The 26852-nt window shown below is 44.6% G+C and overlaps 3 protein-coding genes across 8 annotated transcripts; 1 reads left to right on the forward strand and 2 right to left on the reverse strand.

The window, feature by feature from the left end:
- The first annotated feature begins 16 nt into the window (after positions 1-16).
- Positions 17-10454, forward strand: adal (adenosine deaminase-like). Its single transcript, XM_060060520.1, has 10 exons — positions 17-157; positions 235-365; positions 591-651; positions 744-831; positions 918-999; positions 1175-1301; positions 1382-1462; positions 1556-1694; positions 8518-8618; positions 8775-10454. The coding sequence occupies exons 1-10, from the start codon at positions 113-115 to the stop codon at positions 8964-8966; spliced, it is 1047 nt and encodes a 348-aa protein (XP_059916503.1). The 5' UTR covers positions 17-112; the 3' UTR covers positions 8967-10454.
- On the reverse strand, positions 8695-17466 carry nat10 (N-acetyltransferase 10). The gene is made up of 29 exons (XM_060060492.1): positions 17295-17466; positions 16982-17105; positions 16777-16868; positions 16512-16683; positions 16290-16412; positions 16139-16200; positions 15816-15930; positions 15590-15697; positions 15238-15371; positions 14848-14941; positions 14634-14732; positions 14323-14459; positions 13926-14050; positions 13613-13763; positions 13249-13345; positions 13024-13140; positions 12736-12837; positions 12401-12475; positions 12187-12303; positions 11695-11828; positions 11550-11598; positions 11325-11421; positions 11103-11210; positions 10481-10653; positions 10035-10154; positions 9820-9918; positions 9663-9736; positions 9433-9513; positions 8695-9352 (listed from the first exon to the last, which is right to left on the reverse strand). Exons 2-29 carry the CDS (start codon positions 17093-17095, stop codon positions 9238-9240), a joined length of 3084 nt encoding a protein of 1027 aa, XP_059916475.1. The 5' UTR covers positions 17096-17105; positions 17295-17466; the 3' UTR covers positions 8695-9237.
- A 187-nt stretch (positions 17467-17653) lies between these two features.
- On the reverse strand, positions 17654-26773 carry caprin1b (cell cycle associated protein 1b). 6 transcript variants are annotated; one of them, XM_060060499.1, is made up of 18 exons: positions 26613-26773; positions 25980-26144; positions 25741-25803; positions 25558-25644; positions 25139-25377; positions 24953-25035; positions 21489-21707; positions 21329-21378; positions 21116-21199; positions 20821-21000; positions 20623-20731; positions 20444-20505; positions 20258-20350; positions 19857-19970; positions 19537-19702; positions 19233-19418; positions 18762-18871; positions 17654-18181 (listed from the first exon to the last, which is right to left on the reverse strand). In XM_060060499.1, the coding sequence occupies exons 2-18, from the start codon at positions 26142-26144 to the stop codon at positions 18095-18097; spliced, it is 2097 nt and encodes a 698-aa protein (XP_059916482.1). In that variant the 5' UTR covers positions 26613-26773; the 3' UTR covers positions 17654-18094. The 6 variants fall into 6 exon arrangements, with proteins under 6 accessions (XP_059916482.1, XP_059916481.1, XP_059916480.1 ...); XM_060060498.1 differs by having other exon boundaries at positions 19537-19711; XM_060060497.1 differs by having other exon boundaries at positions 19549-19702; positions 19857-19994.
- Between the last annotated feature and the right edge of the window lie 79 nt (positions 26774-26852).

Raw genomic sequence — 26852 nt, forward strand, 5'->3', positions numbered from 1 at the left:
GTGGTTGCACGCTGAGTGTTACTCGAAATTATGCACTGAAAACAGGAAAGCTGTCAACACCATATAAGCTCTCGAAAGCCTCTGAGAGATTAGCTCCGTGCGTTTGTTCAAAATGGAAAAACAGGCCGATATCTTCTATCGCGAACTTCCAAAAGTGGTAAGTGTTGAATGTCTTTCCATAACACATGTTTTTAAATTTCTTGCAAACTTGAATCTCTGCGGTGTGTGTTTTAGGAGCTCCACGCTCACCTCAATGGCTCCGTCAGCTTCCAGACCATCGAGAAGCTTATTGCACGCAAGCCTCATCTTAACATCGAGCACAACATGACCGCCATCCGCAACGGCCAGCGGAGGACAATGGACGAGTATGTCTCTGGATTATGTTTAATTAAAGCAATCAACTATGCACGTTGACCTGCACTTGAATGAACATTTGGATGCACGTTGACGGTCGACCTGCACTGTATGAACAGTTGCATGCACGTTGCCCTGCACTATAATGAACAGTTGCATGCACATTGACCTGCATTGTTATGAACACTTGCATGCACATTGCCACATGTTCACAGCAAGCCCTCTTATGTCCGCAGGTGTTTTCGAGTTTTTAAGGTGATCCATCAACTGGTGGACACAGAGGAGGATATTTTTATGGTAAAATAACCTTCTGTGTGGAAAATAAGACGTGTTGGTCGACACTTTACAAATGGTCACAGTTTCTTAACCAGCTGAATGGTTTCTTTTAGGTGGCCAAAGATGTTGTGAATGAGTTTGCAGCCGACGGAGTCAAGTATTTGGAGCTCAGAAGTACACCAAGGGAGGAGATAAAAACAGGCAAGATAACACCCAATTTGCTGTATTTGTATTCCATACCTTTTAAAACCAGAGGGGGATTATAGTGATTGTTCTCTCATTATTAGGACTGACCAAACGGAGATATGTAGAGACTGTTCTTGAAGCCGTCAAACAATGTAAAGGCGACGGCGTAGATATTGATGTCAGGTATGTTTGCAATTACATTAACTGTATCTGACTAAAGATAGTGAAATCAACTTGACAGTTTGTGTATTGTATTCCACACAGGTTCAGTAACATTGCGTGATTTGCTTTGTATTGAGACCCAATTTAATTGTCCAAATATTTATGCATTGATTTCTCCTTTTTTCCATCCCCCAAGGTTCCTAGTTGCAATCGATCGAAGGAACGGAACTGAGGTTGCGATGGAGACTGTGAAACTGGCGGAAGAGTTCATGCTGACCACAGATGGCTTAGTGGTGGGGCTCGACCTGAGTGGAGACCCAACGGTCAGTGAAACAACGATTGAGCCGCATGCTGCCACATGATTTCTTCTCTCTCTCACTGAGTACTTGTGTTCGGTTTTAAGGTGGGCCATGGCAGAGATCTACTCCCGGCCCTGGTGAGGGCCAAGAACTGTGGACTGAAGCTTGCGCTCCACCTGTCAGAGGTACGTGATGTCTACCCATCACGAGATGGCTGCCCATGCCGACTTTTTTCCTGAAAGCTGTGTTTTAAATTTGGTGTGCCGTTGTGCTTTCAGGTCCCCTCCCAGTTGGAGGAGACTGAGCTGCTGTTAACTCTTCCTCCCGACAGGATCGGCCACGGCACGTTTTTGCATCCCGACGTAGGCGGATCTCAGACCCTGGTTGATGCAGTGGTGAAGAATAACATACCACTGGGTGAGTGTGAAATGTTCACGATTTGAGTCAAGACCACACCAGGGACGTGGGAAGTCAGTCCGAGGGGGGGGTGCTGAGAGAGAACCTATATAATGACGTCATAATAAATGCTGCGCAACATCCGTTGTTTACAGAGACGAGATGAGGGGTGTCACATTCAGGGATCCGCTCTGATCAATACTGGTGTGTAAAAAGAGTTCTGCCAACTAGCTACTGTTATTCACAAACGTTAGCAAATAAACAATGTGGAAATTAGAGTCAACTCGGCTGATACTGGGCTGAATTTCACACACTAACAACATGCCGACAAGCTGTTGCGGTCCGGGATTATACACAGCGTTATAACAAGGATTCAGGAGGTTATTTCTAAAGGTTTACAAAGGAAAGTGACAATAATAGAAAGCCTTCATTTTCATCCAGACTTACGAGTTGTCTGATATGAGGAAGGTGACGATTTCTCCGTCAAGTGAACCGCCCGTCTTTGCTCTTTTTTTGCCAACCAGTTTACGTGCGGGATTCCAGAATCAAAACGATAACATTCAACGTGTCTATTAATATGGCAGCAACATTTTACACCAGTTTTAGAATGTTCACTACAACAGATGTTGAACACCAACATGCTTATGTAAAATCAGCATAGTACCGATAATATGATAAATATCATAAAAAGGGTGGATGTCAATAATTTAATGAAAAATCATGTTGTATGATAAAATTATACAACAAAAAAACAAAACAAAACAAAAAAATCAGAAAACTTTCTCACTTGCAGTTACAGCCAGGGGCCGCTGCAGCACCCTAAGCACCCCCACTTCCCGCGTCCCTGGGTAACATTGTTGTTTTTTATTGGTCGTCATGAAAAAAAACATAAGGGGTAACACTGTTGTTTTTTATTGGTCGTCATGAAAAAAAACATAAGGGGTAACACTGTTGTTTTTTATTGGTCGTCATGAAAAAAAACATAAAGGGGGTAACACTTGTTTTTTTTTGGTCATGATTATTTGTCGTCATAAAAAAAAGGGAAATAATAGAAATACACACATACATTTTAATGTCATGTATATCCTCTTTAATGATGATTGATTATTGTGTATTGTCATCGCCTCATTGGTGCAGTGGGGTGCACTCTGCCTAACCCCCTGGAGACCGGGGTTCAAGTCCGGTTGATGACCTCTGTTGGAAGTTTCTTATCTCTATTTCATGCGAATTATAAATTCAAGTATAACTTTTGTGATGACTTTAACCAGTGTCTTGATGGTGCATTGTTAAGTTCGGAGGTTAACACTCTAAACAGCTCATGTTCCGATCCCTGCAAAAACGTCGACAGGGGTGCCACTGTCGTTTTTTGGAAAAAACATGGAAAAAACATGAGGGGTAACTCTGTCGTTTTTTATCGGCCGTCATGAAATAAATATAAGGGGAAAACACTGTCGATATTTATCAAATAAAACATAGGGGGTGACACTGTTGTTTTTCTTTGGTCGTCATGAAAAAAAACACAAGGGGTAACACTGTCGTTTTTATCAAATGAAACATGAGGGGTAACACTGTCGTTTTTATCAAATGAAACATAAGGGGTAACACTGTCGTTTTTATCAAATGAAACATAAGGGGTAACACTGTCGTTTTTATCAAATGAAACATAAGGGGTAACACTGTCGTTTTTATCAAATGAAACATAAGGGGTAACACTGTCGTTTTTATCAAATGAAACATAAGGTAACACTGTCGTTTTTCTTTGGTCGTCATGAAAAAAAACATAAGGGGTAACACTTGTCTTTGTCAAATAAAATATAAGGGGTAACACTGTCGTTTTTTATCAGTCATCATGAAAAAAACAAGGGGTAACACTGTCGTTTTTTTTCATGACGACCAATAAAAAACGACAGTGTTACCCCTTGTGGTTTTTTTCATGACGACCAAAGAAAAACAACAGTGTTACCCCCTATGTTTTATTTGATAAATATCGACAGTGTGACCCCTCATGTTTTTTTTCATGACGACCAATAAAAACGACAGTGTTACCCCTTATGTTTTTTTTCATGACGGCCAATAAAAAACGACATGAGGGGTGACACTGTTCCTTTTTTTATTGGTCGTCATGAAAAAAAACATAAGGGGTAACACTGTTCCTTTTTTTATTGGTCGTCATGAAAAAAAACATAAGGGGTAACATTGTTGTTTTTCATTGGTCGTCATGAAAAAAAACATAAGGGGTAACACTGTCGTTTTTATCAAATGAAACATAAGGGGTAACACTGTCGTTTTTCTTTGGTCGTCATGAAAAAAACCATAAGGGGTAACACTGTTGTTTTTTATTGGTTGTCATGAAAGAAAACATAAGGGGTAACACTGTTGTTTTTTATTGGTCATCATGAAAAAAAACATAAGGGGTAACACTGTTGTCTTTGTCAAATAAAATATAAGGGGTAACACTGTTGTTTTTTATTGGTCATCAAGAAAAAAACAAGGGGTAACACTGTCGTTTTTTTTCATGACGACCAATAAAAAACGACAGTTTTACCCCTTATGTTTTTTTTCATGACGACCAATAAAAAAACGACAGTGTAACACTGTCGTTTTTATCAAATGAAACATGAGGGGTGACACTGTCGTTTTTCTTTGGTAGTCACGAAAAAAACCATAAGGGGTAACACTGTTCCTTTTTTTATTGGTCGTCATGAAAAAAAACATAAGGGGTAACACTGTTCCTTTTTTCTTTGGTAGTCACGAAAAAAACCATAAGGGGTAACACTGTTCCTTTTTTTATTGGTCATCATGAAAAAAAACATAAGGGGTAACACTGTCGTTTTTATCAAATGAAACGTAAGGGGTAACACTGTCGTTTTTTCTTTGGTCGTCATGAAAAAAACCATAACGGGTAACACTGTTGTTTTTTATTGGTCGTCATGAAAGAAAACATAAGGGGTAACACTGTTGTTTTTTATTGGTCGTCATGAAAAAAAACATAAGGGGTAACACTGTTGTCTTTGTCAAATAAAATATAAGGGGTAACACTGTCGTTTTTTATCAGTCATCAAGAAAAAAACAAGGGGTAACACTGTCGTTTTTTTTCATGACGACCAATAAAAAACGACAGTTTTACCCCTTATGTTTTTTTTCATGACGACCAATAAAAAACGACAGTGTAACACTGTCATTTTTATCAAATGAAACATGAGGGGTGACACTGTCGTTTTTCTTTGGTAGTCACGAAAAAACCATAAGGGGTAACACTGTTCCTTTTTTTATTGGTCGTCATGAAAAAAAACAAAAGGGGTAACACTGTACCTTTTTTTTATTGGTCGTCATGAAAAAAAACATAAGGGGTAACACTGTTGTTTTTTATTGGTCGTCATGAATAAAAACATAAAGGGGGTAACACTGTTGTTTTTTATTGGTCGTCATGAATAAAAACAAGGGGTAACACTGTCGTTTTTTTTCATGACGACCAATAAAAAACGACAGTGTTACCCCTTATGTTTTTTTTTCATGACGACCAATAAAAAACGACAGTGTAACACTGTCGTTTTTATCAAATGAAACATGAGGGGTGACACTGTCGTTTTTCTTTGGTAGTCACGAAAAAAACCATAAGGGGTAACACTGTTCCTTTTTTTATTGGTCGTCATGAAAAAAAACATAAGGGGTAACACTGTTCCTTTTTTTATTGGTCGTCATGAAAAAAAACATAAGGGGTAACACTGTTGTTTTTTATTGGTCGTCATGTATAAAATCATAAGGGGTAACACTGTTGTTTTTTATTGGTCGTCATGAATAAAAACATAAAGGGGGTAACACTGTTGTTTTTTATTGGTCGTCATGAATAAAAACAAGGGGTAACACTGTCGTTTTTTTTCATGACGACCAATAAAAAACGACAGTGTTACCCCTTATGTTTTTTTTTCATGACGACCAATAAAAAACGACAGTGTAACACTGTCGTTTTTATCAAATGAAACATGAGGGGTGACACTGTCGTTTTTCTTTGGTAGTCACGAAAAAAACATAAGGGGTAACACTGTTCCTTTTTTATTGGTCGTCATGAAAAAAAACATAAGGGGTAACACTGTTCCTTTTTTTATTGGTCGTCATGAAAAAAAACATAAGGGGTAACACTGTTGTTTTTTATTGGTCGTCATGTATAAAAACATAAGGGGTAACACTGTTGTTTTTTATTGGTCGTCATGAATAAAAACAAGGGGTAACACTGTCGTTTTTTTTCATGACGACCAATAAAAAACGACAGTGTTACCCCTTATGTTTTTTTTTCATGACGACCAATAAAAAACGACAGTGTAACACTGTCGTTTTTATCAAATGAAACATGAGGGGTGACACTGTCGTTTTTCTTTGGTAGTCACGAAAAAAACCATAAGGGGTAACACTGTTCCTTTTTTTATTGGTCGTCATGAAAAAAAACATAAGGGGTAACACTGTTGTTTTTTATTGGTCGTCATGTATAAAATCATAAGGGGTAACACTGTTGTTTTTTATTGGTCGTCATGAATAAAAACATAAAGGGGGTAACACTGTTGTTTTTTATTGGTCGTCATGAATAAAAACAAGGGGTAACACTGTCGTTTTTTTTCATGACGACCAATAAAAAACGACAGTGTTACCCCTTATGTTTTTTTTTCATGACGACCAATAAAAAACGACAGTGTAACACTGTCGTTTTTATCAAATGAAACATGAGGGGTGACACTGTCGTTTTTCTTTGGTAGTCACGAAAAAAACATAAGGGGTAACACTGTTCCTTTTTTTATTGGTCGTCATGAAAAAAAACATAAGGGGTAACACTGTTGTTTTTTATTGGTCGTCATGTATAAAAACATAAGGGGTAACACTGTTGTTTTTTATTGGTCGTCATGAATAAAAACAAGGGGTAACACTGTCGTTTTTTTTCATGACGACCAATAAAAAACGACAGTGTTACCCCTTATGTTTTTTTTTCATGACGACCAATAAAAAACGACAGTGTAACACTGTCGTTTTTATCAAATGAAACATGAGGGGTGACACTGTCGTTTTTCTTTGGTAGTCACGAAAAAAACCATAAGGGGTAACACTGTTCCTTTTTTTATTGGTCGTCATGAAAAAAAACATAAGGGGTAACACTGTTCCTTTTTTTATTGGTCGTCATGAAAAAAAACATAAGGGGTAACACTGTTGTTTTTTATTGGTCGTCATGAATAAAAACATAAGGGGTAACACTGTTGTTTTTTATTGGTCGTCATGAATAAAAACATAAAGGGGGTAACACTGTTGTTTTTTATTGGTCGTCATGAATAAAAACATAAGGGGTAACACTGTTGTTTTTTATCGGTCGTCATGAAAAAAACACAAGGGGTAACACTGTCGTTTTTTATCTGTGGTCATGAAAAACCCATAAGGGGTAACACTGTTAAAGTATCGAATAAAACATAGGGGGTAACACCAGGGACGCGGGAAGTCAGTCCAAGGGGGGGGGGGGGGGGGTGCTGAGAGAGTCTATATAATGACGTCATAAAAAATGCTGCGCAACATTCAGGGCTCCGCTCTGATAAACACTCTACTGGTGTGTAAAAAGAGTTCTGCCAACTAGCCACTGTTATTCACAAACGTCAGCAAGTAAACAATGTGGAAATTAGAGTCAACTCGGCTGATACTGTGCTGAATTTCATACACTAACAACATGCCGACAAGCTGTTGCGGTCCGGGATTATACACAGCGTTATACCAAGGATTTAGGAGGTTATTTCTAAAGGTTTAAAAGGAGAGTGACAATAAAAGAAAGCCTTTATTTTCATCCAGAGTTACGAGTTGTCTGATATGAGGAAAGTAGGTTTCTCCGTCAAGTGAACCGTCCGTCTTTGCTCTTTTTTTGCCAACCAGTTTACGTGCAGGATTCCAGAATCATAACGATAACATTCAACGTGTCTATTAATATGGCAGCAACATTTTACACCAGTTTTAGAATATTCACTACAACAGATGTTGAACACCAACATGCTTATGTAAAATCAGCATAGTACGATATTCAGCTATCAACAGTTCTGCGTTGTGCGTCATAGCCTACGTCAGCCTACTCAGACAATGTTCTAAATAAAATTAAATGATAATATGATAAATATCATAAAAAGGGTGGATGTCAATAATTAAATGAAAAATCATGTATGATAAAATTATAAAAAAAAAAAAAAAAGTATTGATTTGTTCATAAAACCTTCTCACTTGCAGTTACAGCTAGAGGCCGCCAGGGGGGGGGGGTGCTGCAGCACCCTAAGCACCCCCACTTCCCGCGTCCCTGGACCACACCCACCGGTTTTAAAGTTGAATATATTGTACCACCAGGTGTGAGTGTGATGAGCTGTTACAAGCCGTTTTGAAAATCGGCCTCTTCTGACAACACATGTGGGCGGGTCCACCTAGATGTGTGCTTGATAGATGAACGTTTGCTGCAGTCCACTGGGTAGGCTGGTAGACTGATCTATCCAAGGGGACACGCCCACTTGTGATGTCAGAAGAGGCAGATTTTCAAACCGGCTTTGAATGGCTAAACACACTCACACCTGGTGGTATAGTACGTCACCTTTAACCTGTATAATGGCTCATATTGGTGGTGGTTAGTGAGGTCCCCCCTTCACTTTAGGCGTCTTTGAGTGTTATTTATTATTATTCTTCATGTTTAACCTCCGTTTTCCTTTTATTCCTAGTCTGTTTTACATAGTTTTGAATGATGACTATATGCTCTGTAAGGTGACCTTGGGTGTCTTGAAAGGCGCCTCTAAATTAAATGTATTATTATTATTATATTCTAAAACACCCATCTGTGTTGTAGAGCTCTGCTTGACGTCTAATGTCAAGGGTCAAACGGTGCCATGTTACTCCGAACATCACTTCAAGTTCTGGTATCAGATGGGACATCCTAGTGTGATATGCGTAAGTCTCTGTGGCCCTATTGGTTTTGAATTTTCACAGCTCAACATTTAGTTTTTCTGAAGTTCTTAACCAAGCATTTACATAGTTCAACGGTTTTATTTAAAACAATAACTTTGAATTGCTCCTAACCAATACATTTTTTTTTCTATACAACAGACTGACGATAAGGGAGTCTTCAGCACCGATCTATCTCAGGAGTATGAGCTGGCGGCGACCACGTTCGGGCTGAGCCATGAGGACGTGTGGAAGCTCTCCCAGCAAGCCATAGATTGTACTTTTGCCCCAGAGACCCTGAAGCAGCAGCTGAAGCAGAGGTGGATTGACCTACGACCTCGTGTTTTCCGATGACATGTCATGGAGTCCTGCCCAACGCCATTTTAACCTCTGTCGAAACTTTTTATTACAAAAAAGGGAATTTGATTCTCATAGACATTAATGATAGGCAATGCTCTGAGGAGTTATGGTAGCAGTCAATCCTTTCGTACAAATTTCCTTTGTTTTTTATGGTTTATGTATGTGTATTCTGTGTTGACTAGACTTGTGGTTATTGGACAACAGCGCAAAAACATTGCTCCACGATTGTATAAAATATATAAGTTCATTGGTCCAACATCAAAACTCATCTCTTCTTTCCAAATTTGGCCTTTTTGCCACCGCCCTTCTTCAATTTGCCGTGTTTTGGCTCCTCTGGAACTGCCACAGGGCTTTCCACATCCAGCTTCCTCTTCTTGTCGCTGTGGGTAGTGCAATAGTGTTAAAATCCTACATTTTCACGGCAGAAATGTGTTCAAAACAACTCTTAAACCCCACATACCTCTTTATACTGACGACCGCCGGGTTCCCCGCCTTCTTCAAGACATGGTCCCACTCGTCATCGTTTCCACGGATCTTGTACCTTAAGCAGAAAGGAAAAGTGAGTTTCAATGGGCTGGGAGAATTCATCGATTACAGCAGATACACCAATACAATGATGCTTTTTGTGTGGACCTGCTGATTTAGAGGGAGAATTCCCAACAAACACTGCCCATGGCTTGTACTACTCACTCTTCAAAGTTCAGCTCCTTGATTTTCTCCAGGTCTTGCTTGTGTTTTTCGTCAAACTCCTTGGCAGCCTCATTCTGCCAAGGAAGAGGGCAGGGGTTGAGTGGCAGGACTTTAAAATGATTTTGCAGAATAATAACAAACAAATACGTTTAAATACCAGATCATCCGTCAGACTCCCGACTGTCGGCTCCATGGTGATTTCTTTCGACGCCACCATCTCTGCTTCCACAGCCTGCTCTTGCACGTTGCTGAAAACCTAGGAGAGGTAATAATATCTGTGACCATGTGGTTCCAACGCCTCTCTTAAAACAGAATCAACTCCGAACACAATGTTAGCTTAACACCCAGGGGCGACTCCAGGCGCCCACTCACCTGCACGATCTTGCGAATCAGGCGGTTGAACAGACCCATGAGCTGTGTGCCTGGCAGCTCAATCTCCTTCTCCAGCTGATTCACTGTCTTGTGCTGCAGCCCGACGCCCAACAGCAGCGCCTGGACGGACCCAAGAGGACTGTGAACACTCCATGGCACACTCTTTTTATATATCTTTATATATCTCTTTATTTATCTCTTTATAAAGATAACTATTTTCTCTGTTTGGGCCTCTGTCCAGTTAAAATAAATGATCTAATAATTTATTTTCGGTAACTGAAAATGCCGCTATTGACAAAACCTTCCTGAGGGGGTCTCTCAAAACCAAGATGTGCATTTATGTGGACAGCTGACAACGTTCTTGGACAGAAGGGGGAATATATGTATACGTGTGAACGGGTCCTTAAACGACAGAGTCGCTTTGATGGTTGGGGTACGACACCTACACACTGGGCCGCGGAGAGGGAGATGTTGCCGAGCTGCCGGAGGAAGAAGAGGCGCGCCACCTTGGGCACCAGGTCCATGATGAGGTGGTAGTCTACCATGCTCCTGGAGTACAGCTCCATGCGCTTCAGGTCGTAGGGGCTGAAGTGGATGGCGAGCTCCGTGCTGCCGATCGCTGCAGGGAGGGGACAAGGCAAGAGGGAGAGATGAAGGAGAGAGGAGTGAGGGGAGATGGAGAAAGAGAGATTTTAGATGATTTTCAGGATAGGTTTGAGCGGCGGGGGTGGTTCAACTTTTTGACAGCTATAAAGGTTTTGGTTTTGGGGCCTGAGGCACCCCATGAATTAACAAATGTTAATGGTGATGTAAAAGGATTTTTACTTGTAAACATGGCCTAAAGATTTACATTTACTAAATCAGATTCATAAATCTATCAAAAAAACCTCATCACTTGACCCTTGGCTACTAGATGCGGTCATAGACGGTGACATCGTTTTTGAAGTACCTACGGCACCTTACGCAATAGTTGGGTTGTAATCTGCATCCTCACCGCGAGATGCGACTCAATTCCACACACTGAAATAGCACATCCTAATAACAAAGAAGAACAGCAGCAGTCCCTACTGTTGGCCGTCTCCTTGCTGTTGCGGTTCTGCAGGATGTTGAGGGCCATGCTGGGCTGGAAGCTGCTGAACTGGTAGGAGAGCAGCGAGATGAAGCGCCGCCTGAAGTCTGTGGGAAGCAGAGGCGCCGCTATGAAGGGGTGATCGGGGGTGCGGAGGCAGGCTCGATAGGGGTGCGCTCGGAGAGACACACCGGAGGATAAAAAAAGAGGTGGTTGCTCACCTGTCCAAAACGCAGACAGCCACTGAGCCTGCTCGGAAGCCTCTTCCATTCGGAGATCCTTCAGCATCACACAGGAGTGCTCCCCCGTCAGGTCATTCTGAACACAGACGCAGACGGACACAGACACTCTTCAGTAACAGACAGCATCCATCAATCACTGGAACGCAAATTAATGAACTCTTCAAGAAAAATACAATAACAAAATGTAAACCCCTTCTCACTCACCGGTGTCTGTCTCAGATAGACCGGGGTGTAGCCGGCCCTCTTCCAGAATCTGTCATTTGAAAGAAAATAATACACACCATCAAATCTCCGTCTGTATACAAAGGGGCTACGAACTGAGCGAACCGGTCTTTGAGACAAAGCTCACCTGAGCAGCTGGGTGGTGAGACCGTAGGACACCCCCAGGTAGTGGAGTCGCTCCGCCCTCCTCTCGCTCAGCTTCAGCAGCAGAGGAGGGAGCTCCTTCCTGGGCGTGAGCACCTCCTCGAGCAGGCCGACAGCCTGGACGACCGGGGAGAACCACAGGCGAGAGGTAAGGGATGGATGATGCAATGACCAGCAATTAACGTACAATTTATTTTTCATGGCATCCCAGCCAAACGCTTGTCTATCATTGAGGGATACGAAAACACATTTGAAAGGTTTAAAAAATAAAAAACAGCCATCGCCCTACTACCAAACCTTAAACTATGACAAACCCTAACCCTATAACTAGCCCTATTACTAATCCAAATCCTATTGCTAACCCTAAAACAATTTCTAACCCTAACCCCTTTTACTGACACAACCTCTAACCCCTAAAATGAACCCCCATCTCTGGGGCCCTGAGGTCATCTTCATGGGTCTCGGGCTGACTTACCTCGCTGCCGACAGTCGTGATCTCACTGTTGCCAGCGTGTCCGTTCTCGGTCATGGTGGGGAACTTTCCCTCGTAGTACATCTGCAGCAGCTCCAGAGTCCTGGAGCCGTAGCCCATCTGGGGGAAGGAGGCCACAGTCAGCGTTATAAAACACCTTCACGCGGGGAACAGCTACCATCCAACGAACCACACGGCAGCGGGGTCTTTTTCTTACCCCTTGATAGTCGGGGTTCACTGCAATGCGCACGACTCGGGCGCCGGAGAGACCGCCAAACTCTGGGTCTTGGAACTGAAGAAGAGAGAGGGAGGAAGAGTTGAACCGAGATGTGCATGGCTAGGGTGTTACCTATGCATGAAAGTAGGTTGTAAACATTCTAAGATCGATTTGCATTCGAGTTACAGCAATTGAGATGGATTTGTGTGCTGCACATCCAATCGTTCCAAATATGAACCGACAGAAGCTTTACAAGAACGGAGAAGAGAAGAGATTCCTCTGGAGAGCAGTCCTCATCAACGTCCAAACAGGGCCGTGACTTGGTGGAGGTGTACCTGTTCTGACACGGTCCAGGGGATCAGGTCCCCAGCGGCCTTCTTCCCTCTGGACAGACTGTTGAGGATCGACTGCTGAGAGATCTCCCCTTCCAGACAAACCTGGAGGAATAAATCATACTTCTGTTGGTACAATTTGGGTCGAGGCATCTCACCGGGGAGCAAGGGAACAAGCAGTCCATGAACACCAAAATAAATGATGTAGTAGCCATCGGAACAACAACAACTCTAGTGATAGTCAAGCAGTGCACAGCAGGACGTGATAGGGTTAAGGAGGGTCCTTCGTACCTGCACCACGGCCAGGACCTCTGGCAGGGAATTCTGTGTTGGGGGCACGGGGGGCAGGAGACAGAAGAGGTGGTGGGCGGGCGCGTCGGACAGCAGCTGGAGGTCATTGGGCGAGTTCTGGAGCCGGGGGGTGGAGGGAGGAGGAGGGACGGTTAGAATCTCCAGATAGGAACCATATCAGCCACAGAGAGCTGCACCGTAGGGAGTGGAGAGTTAACCGCTCACCTTGTAGTGGGAGGACACGTAGAGCGCCATGAGTCTCTGCAGGAAGACCTCGGAGGCCTTGTGGTAACAGAACAGGGTGTCTCTGTTGACGTAGTACCTAGGGGAACGCGCTAAGGACAACGACAGAGAGAAAACAGCTGCAGCACTCAAGGGTGCATTGATCAGGTTAGGGCCGGATAGAGTAGTGTCAAGGGTGCTGCAATCCCCCAATGTCCTAAGCCTACCTAGGCCTACCTAGCCTAGGCATCCTTAAACAAGATGCCTTGTTGAAAATGTTACATTTGTCATGGTACCCTTTCCCATCCGACCCGCACATTCATTGAAGTCGTTTCAATCTTTCTTGTTCAGCCATTGAAAAGGATACAGATCACAAGTTTGAGGCAGCGGGCAGCCAGATATGAGCCTGGGGATGTTCAGGCAGTCCAGACAGAGCAGCTCATTCAGCCACTTCTCCACGGCGTCCCCTGGGCTGTAACGGATGGACTCGTGCAGCGAGACCTCATGAAGGGAGCGGGCTGCATGGAAGGGGAAGACAGAGTCACACTTTGGTGGCAGCCAGAGAGAGAGAGAGTGCGAGAGTGAGTGAGTGGCTGAGAGAGTGAGTGAATGAGTGTGTGACGTGTCTATAGTTTATAATATAGTGGTGGAATTAGGTAAGGGCTGGAGAATAATTTCACCTGAAGCTATCCGGACGGTGTTGGTGCCCTTATTCTCTGCAGACATGTTCTGTTGACTGTCAGAACTCTGCTGTCGCAACTGCTGGATCAGCTTGAGGGACAGAGAGCGACCGGTGCCCTCATAGCTGGAGATATGGTGGGAGGAGGGGATACGTTAGACATAAATAGATACATTACAAAATCAAATGTAAAAAGAAAGAAAGAAATTAAGAAAGCAAGAAAGAAAGAATTGGTGTGGCATAGAGAAGGCTGAGGAGTTGGGAGGACGAAAGAGAAATCTAGATATAACGGAAGAGAGAAATATGTAATATGCAATGGGAGGGAGTGAAATGATGGGAGGTGGAGGACTGGTGAGGGAGAGATGAGAGCTGAAAGCAGCAGTACTGCTACTACGAACCCATTGATGGTCGAGGCCATGAAGACCAGGTAAGGCCCCAGCAGGTTCTTCACCAGGGGGAGGGGGATGGCCGCCGCCTCGTCGATGACCAGGAGCTCAGCCTGGCCAAGCTTGACAGCATCCCCCGGGTGGATGTACTGTCAGGAACAAAACACGAGGGGTGAGGTCGGTGTAGTGGCTCCTTCAAAATACACACCAACCCGGGATTCCCCTCGTATAGTTTTGGAACGACTGGGAACAAACGAGTGCCGATGAGCGTTCAGAAGGGCCTGGATACAGCAGGAGGGGGGGGAGGGCGCTGGATCACCCACCTGGATGGTCTGCCGGTGCTCCTTGAAGATGTTGACCCGCACCACCGCCTTGTTGAAGTCCGGGTTCAGGGACTGGATGATCTCGTAGTCGAGGTGCTCCTACGCGTCACGGCGACCGGACACACAAAAATAATGTGTTAATGTTGTCGTTTATTCATTTAAACGTATTTCAAATGGGCAATCGGGTAAAAGAGGTTCGGGTCAGGTGCCTGACCTGGTACTGGAGAGCGTCAAAGCCCTTGAAGATGAACTCAAAGAGGGTGTGCAAGTTGTCTGGGCTCGGTGAGGTCACAAAGATGTTGGAGTAGCTGTAGAGGAAGTTCAGCGCATCGTGAGAAACCATGGCCTGCACTGTGACTAGAACCTCTCTGTAGATGTCAGAACCGGGCTTGATGGGATATGGATAGATAAACCAACAAGCCTACCCAGTGGACTGTACCAACTGGTAGGTTCAACTATTGATCATAAAGCTGGGTGGACACTACCACTCGTGATGTAACAAGTATTGATAAAAGGTATTTCAAAATCAACCCATTCAATTAAAAACAACACCCTTGGTGAAATATAGGCATTTAAAATAAAACAAACATTAACAGGCCCTTACCCGAAGGCGACGGCCCCAGCGACGGCCAGCCCCAGTGCTGCTGATTTTCCACGTCCACGGGCGGCAGTGAGCGCCACCGTGCTCCGTAGGGTCTTCTCCGAGATGGCCTCGATGAACTTCAGCACAGCCTTGGCCTGGGTGAGGAATATAACAAAGCATGTTCGATTAAGCCCACAAGGGCACACACAGGTCTGAGGTAACAATACAACACTCTGCGGGCAATCACAAACACATCCTGTGAAATCAATTCTAGACACTGATACATGATACAACTCATAGTTCACATGCTATAACCTAATGGGATGTCGCTCTCGGGGGGGGGGGGGGGGGGGAGCTGCTGCGGACGTCATACCTGGTCCATGGTCTTGCAGTTGTCCACCAACACGCCAACAGGCTGCGTGTCCTGGAGAGAAGCCTTCAGGTCCTTCAACTCCTGCTCCCGCGGCGACAACAGATCGTCCTGAAGGAAGTGAGAGGGCTTTGCGGTGAGAAACATTCTACGTGACCCTGTCGGTGAGTGGCGTGCTAGGGTGAAAGGTTGACAGGGTGGTGCAACAAAAAAAAGTGTTGCCACTTACCTGAGTCTTTGGAGGAACCGCCTTGATGGCGGCCATGTGGGTGGAGATGGGCAGGACGTTGAGCTGGTCGTCGATGACGACGCACATCTTGCAGGAGGCAAGGGAGAGGATAAACCTAGGGGAGGGTATGAAAGTAACTTCATGACTACGTGGCCTAGTGAATTCAAATACAGGTCATTAATAAGCGGGTAGAGAAAAGGCATGTTTTGGATTGAATCCAGAACCTTTAAGTTTGGAGCACCCAAGCCAGTAGAATATCACGCCATAAAAGACGAAGACGAGAGATGAATAAATATACATTGAACCCTGCCAAATGAACGCACCTCTCATTGAATCTTCCCACCACATCCTGATGTGCCTCAGTCCTGTATCGAGAATGGACATCCTGCAACCACAGTTTGCATTAACCCACGGCTCAGCAAGGGAACTGATTAAATACCACGTACACAGGAGAAGAAGGTGCGGAGGACTTACCATGGACATAGTGTACAGCTGCTTGAGGGAGTTCATGGTCCTGAGCAAAATGACTACGATCCCTCCTCCCTCAACAGTCTCAACCGTCCTGGCGAGCAGGTTAGGAGTGAGTGCTTCAAAGTCCTGTGAACGAGAGAGTGTATAGAAATTAAACGCATAAGAAAAATACACTGTTTATTTTTTATAAATGGTGATCTATAGGGACTAGGTGTGATGGCTTACCTGCAAGACACACATGCCGAACGTGTTTCCTAAGATCTTATGGGTCTCTTTATAGTAACAATATCGGATGTTGGTAGCGGCGACAAAAAGTTCAAATGGATCATCCTGCTTCAGGTTAAGGGTGCCAGATTTAATCTTCTTTTGGAGTTGTCTCATGCGCTTCTTTCGATTACTGTTGAATAAAGTGACTTTATGTTATCAACACATCGGTATATAATGATATATATATATATGTGTTAGGTATTGTATGGAATATGATGGTCACCTGCTGAAGCCCAGCTCTTTTTTGTAGCACCACAGAACAGAGGGTCGTGCTTTCACTGCAGCTTTTGACAACATGTGATGCAGGATAACAACCTGAAGGAAACATGGAATGAAAATAGATCAGCGAATCGTTGAAAAATGACGCTGGGGCAAATGCAACCAGAATACCGTACACATGTTTTGTATTAAAAATAAACGAGATGTACCTGGTCTTTTCCTCGATCACCAACAACAACGAACAGGGTCCGATGTTGCAGAGCGACACCATTCTCAATCTGAACACGAATCCGATTGTCGATCTTCTTTCGAAATGTCGCCATTTTCGCAAAGCTAAAAGCAAATTATAGTTTAGATGAGATCTGATACATTAATTGCTGAAAACAGTTTAACATTAAAGAGTGACAGACTGGTGAGGAGGAATCTCTTGTCAAAACTGATGTTCGATCATAATGCAGATTTACATAAAACATACAATAACTCTGGAAAAAAATACGTTGAGTAATTATATACTAGTATTACCTTGTGTGTCAACCTGATAACTAGGGTTAAATCATTAAAGTCCAGACTCTACAGAACTCCAGTGTACCAGCGCTCATGCTGTTGATTAACTCACGTGGGGACACCAGTTCGTGAAGGACCCCGGTGACGTGTATTCTATGCGACGTCAGTACAAAAAGCTGCCGCAACTCCAGCCTCATCGTTTTGCGTGCTGCAGGCATACGTGGAGCCAGAAAACGGCGTTTTTTACTCAGATACAAGATTGACGGTCATGCTGTTCAGTTCAATCCAGAAAATTCACATAATTAAAGTAATATTTATATTATGCATCAAGGGATAGATGCGTTTTATATACACAAATGCACAGATTAGGGCAAAGGTATGCAACACATCTTTATTGAAACTTTTGAAGCAACATCAATTTACAAAGAAATGGAACCATTCAAATTAACAAAGGTTCTTTATAACCAAACAGACAAATTAAAAGTAAGGGCTGAGAAGGGAGAAAACAATTTGTAGGTTTGGACCAGCAGTGGCAGGTGTTTTATTCATACAAAAAAATAACTTAATGAATCTTTCAAGTTTACAGGAGCATTGAACGTGGGCCAGCGTAAAACCCATGATTGGATTTACATTTCAAACTCAACCTATAAACGTTCATATTATATGCCGTCAACGTGGACACACCTCAATAAAGAACCAGGAAACAACCACTGATTAAAAACAAAGAATGAACATAAATGAGCCGGAACAAAACATCGTTTTGATTCTTTGAATTTGCAGTGTGGTGCAAGTTAGTCACAGTCAATATCAGAGGGAGTTCAGGAGCGCAGGGCCTGAGCGCCACCCCGGGGGGCTCCTCTGGGCCCCTGGCCTGCCCCCCGCTTGTAGTTCTGTTGGTAACCGTCCTGAGGAAGGAACCATAAACAGCCATATTAAAGAACACACCGATCACACGATATCAGCTCAAAAAATAAAAAAATAAAGTATTTAGATGCGTAGCATCTTATCCTAGCTATCTTTGTTGTATACAGGGAATGGGTTAACCTAGCAATTATTGGTGCGTGGATCTATGAACATCCTTACTGCACAGACAGCGATATATTGTGAGTCGCTTTGGATAAAAACGTAAGCCCTAAATGTAAATATCACGACGACTGGGTTGGCCCAGTGGTTTCATAATTTTGACCTGGATTGGATTACAGTTCAACATTGATCAGCTTTGGCTGAATCGTGTGCTAAAGTCCTGCCGTGAAGTGACGTAGTGACAGTGTACCATTAATGGTGCAGCAGAGAAACATTGAGCTCCATCAATCCAAGCAACAGGCCGTCCATGTGTTTAAGAAAATGTTCAGCGTTACAGAAAATGTGCTGACTTGACAGGCCGATGAGGTCGATCGATAGGGCTTTGGCAGGTTAGGAGGCTGCAATGGCGTCGGCTATCTCGATGTAGTGATCAATAGAGGCTGTTTAGTGCACTTTTCATACCCGTTGGTAGTTTCCATTGGGGTAGTCCCGAGGCGTGTTGAACTGAGTCTGACCGTATCCAGAGTTAGCGGTATTGGGGAAGGGGGTGCGATAATTGTCATTGTAACCACCTACAAAACAAAAGTACAACGTTTCTAATGTTATCCGGTTGATGAGTGCACATATACTTACGGTGCTTGTGTACGCCATCTGGTGGATGGTTTAATCTAATACAATGCGTGCATACGTTCCTAATATGGGCGGCCCCAACCCCAGCTAGAGAACTACCTGTAACACCTTCAGCAAATGCCTTGACAGCAGCACAAGCAGAAGTACTGACGGGTGCCATTTTGACACCCGTCTCTTAATTTGAAACTGATCCACCTCATATTAGAAACGACAGATCAGCCTCTCTACTCCAGGCTCTAGAGCTACAAGTGATCTTATCCCCGGGTCTCTATATTAACTCTAGCTTCTGGGTCCCATTCACACCTCTGAACCCGTTGGAGGAGCCTCTATAGCCGTTCATCATGCCCCGGGCGTTGCGGGGCCCGCCGCGAGCCATGCCCCTGCTGTTGTAGAAGGACTGCCCCTGGCGGTTGAAGCCCGCGCCCTGCTGCGAGGCCTGCTGCAGCTGCTGGCCGCCCGACTGGTCTTGAGAATGGAAGGCACCGACTTCTGTAAACCACAGGGCGGTGGATGAGCACACTTCCACCACAGTGGACTGCAGGGATAAACACGGCGACATTGCCATAGACACACTTAAAAAATAAATTAAAAAGAAGCAAGCAGTTACCGTTGGGCTCACCGGACTGCAGCTGTTCCGACTGCATCTCGGAGGGCTCCGCGGAGAGCGGGGCCTGGCTGCTGAAGCCCTGGCTGTAGCTGTTTTGGTATTGGCTGGCCTGGTTCAAGGCCTCCGTCTCACTCGCCGGAGGGATCGGGGCGTTGAGGTTGAACACCTGACAAGTCAACACAACACAAAAGTTCATAGTTGTCAAATGACGGGACACCGGTCAGTGTCCGAGTCAGGGGGTTGAACTTGTCTCCGCGGTCGAGCGATACACCGCAATGACCAGAGAACCTCGTTTAGTATTGTTATCGGGTGGGCCTTACTGTCTGCATGGACTGGAATGGTGCGGCGTTGACGTTGATCCCACTGCTGTGGGGAGCCTTGGAGACGGGCTGGAACGCCTGCGTCTGGGAGGCCGGGGACAGGGCCGTGGAGGCCTGCTCTGACAAAGACAAGGGGGTCTGACCAGAGAGGAACATTAGAACACATTAGCCATGGTATGATCAGACCAAGGTGTTTCCATCTGCATGTACAACACCAAGTTTACACCCTTGCATGTTAACAGTGGGGAGGTCTGAATTTCTAATGACGTGGACTGATGGAAACAAGTCACATGCTGCCCCCTATTGGCAAGCCGATCTGTTCATCTGCTAACTGGGCAATACATGTGTTAGCATCAAGCGGTACATCACAACGTCATGCGAATCCTTTGTGGAGTAATTACCTGAAGGGTTTCTAAGGACTCAGTTGACGGCCTGGGCTCTTGTGCGTGGGGGGTCTGGTACATAGGTGGGGGTGTAGGGGAGACGATGGGGACCTAAACAGCAGCATTCAAGCATATTAAAGCATGATCTTTGAAATGGATTTGATACCGATTTTTAATGCGATTGCCATCATCACGGCGACGTACTTGCGTGGGCTCAGATGGAACAGGAACGGCGTTGGGTGCCGAGAGGCGGGACTCGGTGCGCACTGAAAGAAAACAGAATCAAAACATCAACCTCTGTCCTACCCACACAACGACACGAGGCCTTCTGTGCAATGCGCAAGGGGACACGGCAACAGCCGGTTCGGACCAGAGCGCCGTACCTGGCGGACAGACCATCTGGGGCATGTCCACAATCTGAGGGGGCTTCATCGGCTGGGCCGATACGATGGCTGGGTCAAGAGGCGGTCCCTCAAACTCCAGCATGGAGTCCTGAAATGTGGAGCCAAAGCATTTAAACACACCGTGTCAACCGTTAACGCGTCCTCTCTGGAGACACCATCCTTGCTGCCGCCGCTCACCTGCATGAAGTTGTACGTTCCCTGCATCTGCTCCATCAGGTCCTGCACCACCTGCTTCCGGACCAGGGGGTCGCTGGGCGGGGAGGCGGGGGCTGGGGACCCCTGGTTGGGGCAGCTCTCCAGGGGCAGAGCAGAGGGTGGGGGCTTCACCGCCTGCTGCTGTTGCATGACGACCACGGCCTGAGAGACGATGGGGAGGGGAGGGAGCGGTGAGAGTGGAGGCACGCAGAGGAGCACCCTGGAATAACCTCAACGGATAGGAGGTTTGACTCAAAGTCCCGCTCCTTCATCCTACCTCTGTTTCGGCGGCCCACTCGCCCGCCTGCTCTTTGTCATTATTCCGGTATGTACCTTCTGGGATGAACTGTCTGTTTACAAACTGGAGAATGAAGCAGGCCCATCAGTAGCGACCACAACAACAACAACGACGAAAAACCAAGACGACAATACACACGGAAGGGATGCAACCTCTTGACCCTCGAGGAAAGCAATATCATTCTAGACTTACCTCTGTGGCTTCCACCTCGATGGGCTCTATGTACTCCATGACTTCTCCTTCTGTGAGGGGCAAACATTGTATGAGTGATATGAACTCCCACCCTTCAATTCAATGGAGATTTTAAAAGAACCCTCAAACAAGCGATCGGCTCTCAGATGAAGGACCCGACCTGGCTCAACGCTGGGCTCCTGCACCTCCGACGGCTCGACCGCGGCTCCCGCCGGCACCTCCTCTTCTTCCTCATCCTCCTCTTCCTCTTCCTCCACCTCCTGTTGCTGCTGCGTCGGTGGCAGCTCCCTCACCTCACACACTCCGTTCTGGTGGGCCGGAGCCTTGTCGAAGTATCCACTCAGCAGAACCTGGTCCAAGCTCTCCTTCAGCGCCTTGTCTGGAGAAACAGGACAGGACTTGTGTTGGGGGCAAGCCACACAAGGAAACACGAAGAAACAGAATAGAGCAATGGTATCATTCCCCTATAGATGGATGGATTCAAATTGTATGATCGTTTTTTTGAGGTTGGTTATAATAGGACATATTCAACAGGATTGGCCAAGCAGTCGGTTGTACTTTACACTCCTCAATGTTGTCAGTCTAGTATCACTCCCAACAGGATTACAACTGTTGGCCACAGTTGAGAATGAATAATAGGCACACAATGACATTATTAGCATTTTGTCAGGGTGCGTAGTTACTTAACATTACACTTCTGTAGCGCTGCTACTCTTTGTGCAGAGGTTGTCAAATATTGCCAGCCAATTGGGGGGATTGTAGGGCTGGCATAAATACACTATTTCAAGCTCCTGCTAAAAGTAAGGTTTTTCCAACAAGAGAGAAGGAAGTACATTCATAGGGTAATTATTTTCCAAATTAAACTTTTAGTTTTGCGTTGAAAACAAATTTTCCAATAACATGTTTAAACTAATTGAACCACTTTAAAAAGGAAAAAAGAGGATCAGTTGATAAAATCGTCATTCTGTAGTAGTGGTCTCGGCTGGCTCCATTTCAGACTGGGAAAGATATGCACTGCAAATGTACTATATTTTTATTTAATATCTAAATACTAATTCAGAAAACCTAACGATTATTCAAAGCTTGAAATTATTTATTCTGTCCGGCAGTAAGTTCGAGACAGTCTCCTCCCCTCTGTAAGGAGACAAAAAAAAATAACAACAGCTCTTTTTTTTTTTTTAACAACTTCCTCTTCAGTCTCAAGACCAAATACAGCACAAACATGCACAGCCACTTAAACCTGAATAAACCGGAAACTAAGTTTCCATCAACTGGTGTAAAATCGTCCACAACGTTGCAACACCAATAGGAACTTGAGTTCAGACATTCTGTGCACAACATGGTGGCTGGTTTGTGTTGGCAAGTAATGACACAACATCAAGTATGATGTTGCTCAAGTTACTGCCAGCAGAGATTTTCCTCAGCACATGGGTCCTACACACCGCAGATCAGTTATTTATTGCAATACCCATCAAAGCTGGCTTTCATGAAACACTAATGATTCTACATCAAGACTTGAAATTAATCATTGTTGCATAGGATGGATGCAGCTGCTGCAAGGCATCCAACCACATCCATCCACACACACTATTTAATTTGTGACGCTTGAAGCAACACAGCACTAAACTTCCTCTTAGCCAACGACCCATCAACGCAGATCTCCATGCAGGGGGGAGTGGAAAATGGGTCACTAAGGTCGTTCCATGCTACTGAGACCTGGCCGGTGGTGTTACAGGCGACGGGGCACCTGGCACCCTGCCTCACTGCCGGGCCAGAATAAGCCCACAGGACCCGAGCCGACTGCAGCAGTTTATGTGCAAGTACAATGCCAGACTGTTGAAAATGCAGCACTCCAATAGCCCCGGGGCCAATAATCCACACCTCAATGCCATGCACATATTTCCTGAACAATACAACACCAACCGGGGGGTTATCTCTGATAGTAGGGGTGCGATTCTGTAACGACCGCTTGGCTCAAAAATCAAATTACGTTACGCGATATTCAAAATGCAGCAACCACGTTCTGTTCAGAAACGTTCATTAATTAACAAAGTCGGACACGGAAGGACCAGGTTAAACAATGCAAAATTAAAAAGAATCGTATCCGCACTATAATATCGTGTTGTATATTCCTTGCCGATTCACGTTACTATTAGGGATGGGCATTTGAAGAAATTTTCTTGATCGAGCATCGCTAGAGTTATCGATCAATTATCGATTAATCATTAACTTTTTTCTATGTTTTTTTTCTAATGTTTTTATCAATGAAATCTTTATTCCAACAATAATGTATGGGCCAAAATTAATACAATACAGTTAACTTGAAGACCTACAACTGTTTAACAGTTTTAAAATAATAAATACAGGCATTATAGGTTATAGGCCTATGCGGCGCTCGTAAAGTCCGAACAATGCGCCTACAGGCGCTCTTAAAGGTTTGGAAACGATTCAACAAGACTAAATCTGTAGCCTATTCCAATTATAAGTAGCGAACTTATCGGACAACAATAATCAAACAAAGGCAGTAGGCTAAAAGTGGGCATTAAACTGTATAACTGTTATGAAAAAAAAGGGGGGGGAAAGGCCGACATATAATGCCTGCAGCCGGCGCGCGGAAAAGGCTCGCAACAAAAAGATGAGCCACCCATTTACAAACAATTGCATGAACTAGTCTATCTAAAAGCAATACCTTATTGAACATGTATAAGGCTGGACTTGTTGCTAAAATATCACAGTTTTGGCAAAATGTAACGACTCCAAGAGGCACCAAGCGGAGCGAGAGTCAACACATTAAGAAAGAAAAGAGCGACTCACATACGGTGGTGACTGTTGTCCATAGCATACAGTAACTCCAGCCTACATATTTTTGTTTAGGAATATAAGCATGTTAACATGCTCGGGGGTCAGACGCGAACGCAGCCTTGTAACTGTCAGTCCAGCAGCAGAAAACACCCGCTCTGACGGGACCGAAGTTGCGGGGATGCAGAGGTATTGTCGCGCTAACTTTGACAGCCTGGGGAACCTTCTTCCATTCACTTTCCACCAGTCGGCAGGGTTATATTAAATTAAATGCTTCAAGACTCACAGTATGCAACACAACGTCCTTTTAATCGATAACAATATAAATTGATCGACGCATTTCTTAACGATCAATTATCGAGCATCGATTAATTATGCCCATCCCTAGTTACTATACATAGTTAACAGGCTGAGCAGTGGGCTGATTTAGTAGTGAGCAAGCACAGGTGGCAGTGAATACATCATCCCAAACGCCCAGGCTGACGCTGCGGTTGAGCGCCAGTGATCAGCAAGTGGTACTGCGCATTGATTTTTCTTTCCATATGGAATAAAATGGTGGACAGATATGGAAGGAAGAGTGAGATGCGGAAGTGATACCAGAATGTATTTATAGCCGAAAGTACACTCTTTAGGTATTGAATTTTGGATGTCGATTTCTTCCTTTTATTTCTGTTTGACCAAATCTGGCATGGATTCCATAGATTTAACGCAACATTTGCCAAGCTTCAGGTCAAACTACTATATAGACAGCAGTTATGCAGCAGCAATAACATTTCACAACATACAGCTCAGCTCCCCTTAAGAATGGAATTTACATGTACTTACATGTTGTTCCGACCACAGCCTTGTCCCGCCCTTCCATTAAGTCCCAGAGGTGCGTAGATGCGTCCTCATACTGGTCAGCCAACCTGCATAAAATCAGACAACATAAACGTTAACAAACCATATCCACCACAATAAAGCCAGTTACTTTGCAAGAGCCAACCCTAGACACAACACCCCTGAACCCACCTGACGTTCTGGTCCCGGTCCGGCCCGACCAGCTTGTAGAACTCGTCCAGGGCGCTGAGGTCCGCGTCTGTGAGTAGTGGAGAGCCCCCGACCCCCTGCCTCAGCTCCTGACGGACCGAGTCGTCCCCAAGCCGGTCCAGGAGGTACTGCAGCTCCAGAACGTTCTTCAGCCTCTTCTGCTCCACCTCCTCACGCTGCAGCTGCTCCCGCCGGACCGTCTTCTTCACAGCCTTCTGGATCTGGTGGTGGTGGTGATGAGTGATGATGATGATGATGATGAAGATGAGTGATGATGGTGATGAGGAGGAGGATGGGGGTGATGAGGATGATGATGAAGGTGGTGAGGTCCAGTTTAATTATAACAGGAACAAAACACAATGGAACACCACTCAGTAGGGATAACTAGTGCTGATGCTTACGTCTTGCCCCAGCGTGACGAAGCCCTTCTGCAGCTCTCGGGCAAACTCCAGGTTATTGACGATTTCCTGGTACTTGGTGAGAGCGTCCTATAAAAGAACAGAGGGGAAATTAGAGAAAGCACGACCTGGAGTTAATAATTAAATGGACTTACAATTAATTTGTTAGATGGTTCATCGACTCACCAGCTGGTCCTGGTTCAGACGCTCCCCTTTATTTTTCTTTGCTTCATAATCATCCAACTTGCCCTGTAACAGTCAAAAATAATATAATGAAATTTACATAAACAGCAATAGCTCAGCATGGATTAAGTATGATAGTGGGAATAGAAAACGAATATTGAAGGACTATAACAGAAATACGAGGCAATACATTAAAAGTCTGTGAAGCAACAACAAAAACAGGGCAGGAGGATGTCATTCACCTTTTTCTTCTCCATGTTGCGGACCTTCTTCTCAATGACACACAGCACCTGTTTCAAAACCTCCGACTGTCCCGCTAGTGAGATTTGGCCCAATGATGCTGGAGCGGATCCCACATCTGGGCTCGCAGCCTGAACTGTCCTGTTCCCAATCATTGCTGAGGGCATCTACGAAAGATGCAAGTGTAATGGAAAAGCATATGAGATAGCGGGAATATGACAATTGAATAGAACAATAACTGGGAATCAAATCAAATAGATTGATCATAAATAGTCATTCATTGTTAATTCAGCATGCAAATTGCCATGTTAGTACCAATTTAATCCAGCAGCCTGACAATATGCATACAGAATTCCCAGCGCGGGTAATGGTTGCTACTGCCAGCCAAACAACATCCTGTCAGTAAGGTACAGCCGAAGACAAAGCCAAACTCCACTACATATAATAGCCTGTAATCACAGTAGGTTGGTATAATGGCCTTGGCCGCACTGTCGTGGATGCGGCTAGCACAGTTAGCACTGCCCCTTGACAAAGCATCTTTCTGCAAAGCTATGGTTAGCTTGAGCCAAAATAACAGCGTGGGCTAGCTGCAACCCGGCGAGCTATCCTAGGCATAGGATCCTAATTGTACCCACCTTTATATCCTATATCCACAGGGGGCAAGGTGTTAAAGCAGTACACAGATAAGGCAAGAAGAATAGATGTGTTGCTTTATTGTTATATTTTCTCTAGTGTGGGATCCGCCCCGCCGGCCTCACCGACAACTGAGACGGTTCGGAAAGCGAAGAAACTCTTTATAAAGACGAGGGTCCGCTTTGAGGTGTCGGGTGTGTGCCTTACAAAAAAGAACCGCTCGAAATACATCATACACATCA

Source organism: Gadus macrocephalus, chromosome 9 (assembly GCF_031168955.1).
Source record: "Gadus macrocephalus chromosome 9, ASM3116895v1".
Classification (NCBI taxonomy): Eukaryota; Metazoa; Chordata; class Actinopteri; order Gadiformes; family Gadidae; genus Gadus; species Gadus macrocephalus.